This window comes from Austrofundulus limnaeus, unplaced genomic scaffold (assembly GCF_001266775.1).
Source record: "Austrofundulus limnaeus strain Quisiro unplaced genomic scaffold, Austrofundulus_limnaeus-1.0 Scaffold881, whole genome shotgun sequence".
Lineage (NCBI taxonomy): Eukaryota > Metazoa > Chordata > Actinopteri > Cyprinodontiformes > Rivulidae > Austrofundulus > Austrofundulus limnaeus.
In genome coordinates, this window is record NW_013953283.1 from 11,679 (window position 1) to 12,880 (window position 1,202).

Below are 1,202 nucleotides of genomic sequence, written 5' to 3' on the forward strand. Positions count from 1 at the left end.
TGGCAATGCACACTTGTTTTTACATCGTAAAAACCCATGTCTAGTATATTATTTGAATTAGAAGAGGAACGAGAAGCGCTGTCAGTCTGCCTGGCAGCATTGGTCCTATTAATTGCCAAGTGCCAATTAACAACCATTGAAGATTTTCTGATGATTAATTGCACATGATACAATTTTGCCCAACCCTACTGGCGAGTATACATTTGTTGAAATTTGGTATTTTGTTGTGCTAAAGAATTGACCGTATGTCATCTTTTGGTGTTTAGCTCCATCCGGATCACAGCCTCTTTGATCAGGGAGTAAAAACAGATGGCACAGTCCAGCTCAGCCTGCATATTATAACCAAACCAGGTACCAGTTTAACCTTTAAGTACAAAACACTTCACATTAGATTTCTGTCTGAAAATTGAAAAACTGAAAACTGTGCAAGTTCCTGATAATTGTTATTATTATTTTTTCTTTTGSTCAGGAGAGGAGAAACTGAACATTCTGGAAATAGTGAAGCCAGTAGAAACAGTGGAAGTAGTGATCGATCCGGATGCTGCTGGAGAAGAGGGTGCCTTGGTGGAGGAGGGACAGCTCATCACTGTAGAGCGGTCCGCCCTGACTGATGAGACCTCAGAGCAGGTCACGCGTTGGGCCGCGGCGCTGGAAGGTTACCGGAAAGAGCAGGTCCGACTTGGCATTCCATACGGTGAGGAATACTTTCAGTTTATATGTTAATGATGTGGGGAAACAGGCCACTGGAGCGCCTCCTTTTCTTGTCCAGACCCCACGCTCTGGACAGCTGATCAGGTGATCCACTGGGCTGTGTGGGTCATGAAGGAGTTCAACATTGATGAGATGGAAATCGGCAGCATTCACATCCCCGGCCGAGACCTCTGCAGCTTCAGCCAAGAGGAGTTTCTGCAGAAAGTGCCCAACGGAGAGATCCTGTGGAGCCATCTGGAGCTGCTGCGCAAATGTGAGTCAGCAAGTGTTGAATCAGGTTTTCACAAGTCGGCAAAGAAAAAATACACATAGGCCTGTCACGATAACAAATTTTGCTGGGCGATTAATTGTCTCAAAAATTATTGCGATAAGCAATAAAATTGCCTGGTGACCATTTTACAACTAATAATTATAAAAGCGTAATGTGTAAGTGTAATAAATCAATAAACTTTAATTTTTAAAAGAATGTTTAACAAAGTGGACTCTCAGTC

General features: G+C 43.0%; 1 protein-coding gene across 3 annotated transcripts in view; it reads left to right on the forward strand.

Annotated features, from left to right (window-relative positions):
* The window catches only part of gabpa (GA binding protein transcription factor subunit alpha), a 7,475-nt gene that overhangs the window by 2,733 nt on the left and 3,540 nt on the right, over positions 1-1,202 (forward strand). For all 3 annotated transcript variants that reach the window (XM_014029302.1, XM_014029300.1, XM_014029301.1), the window contains exons 4-6: positions 267-351; positions 470-694; positions 770-964. In XM_014029302.1, coding sequence (XP_013884756.1) covers positions 267-351; positions 470-694; positions 770-964 — 505 coding nt within the window. The remainder of the gene's footprint in view (positions 1-266; positions 352-469; positions 695-769; positions 965-1,202) is intronic.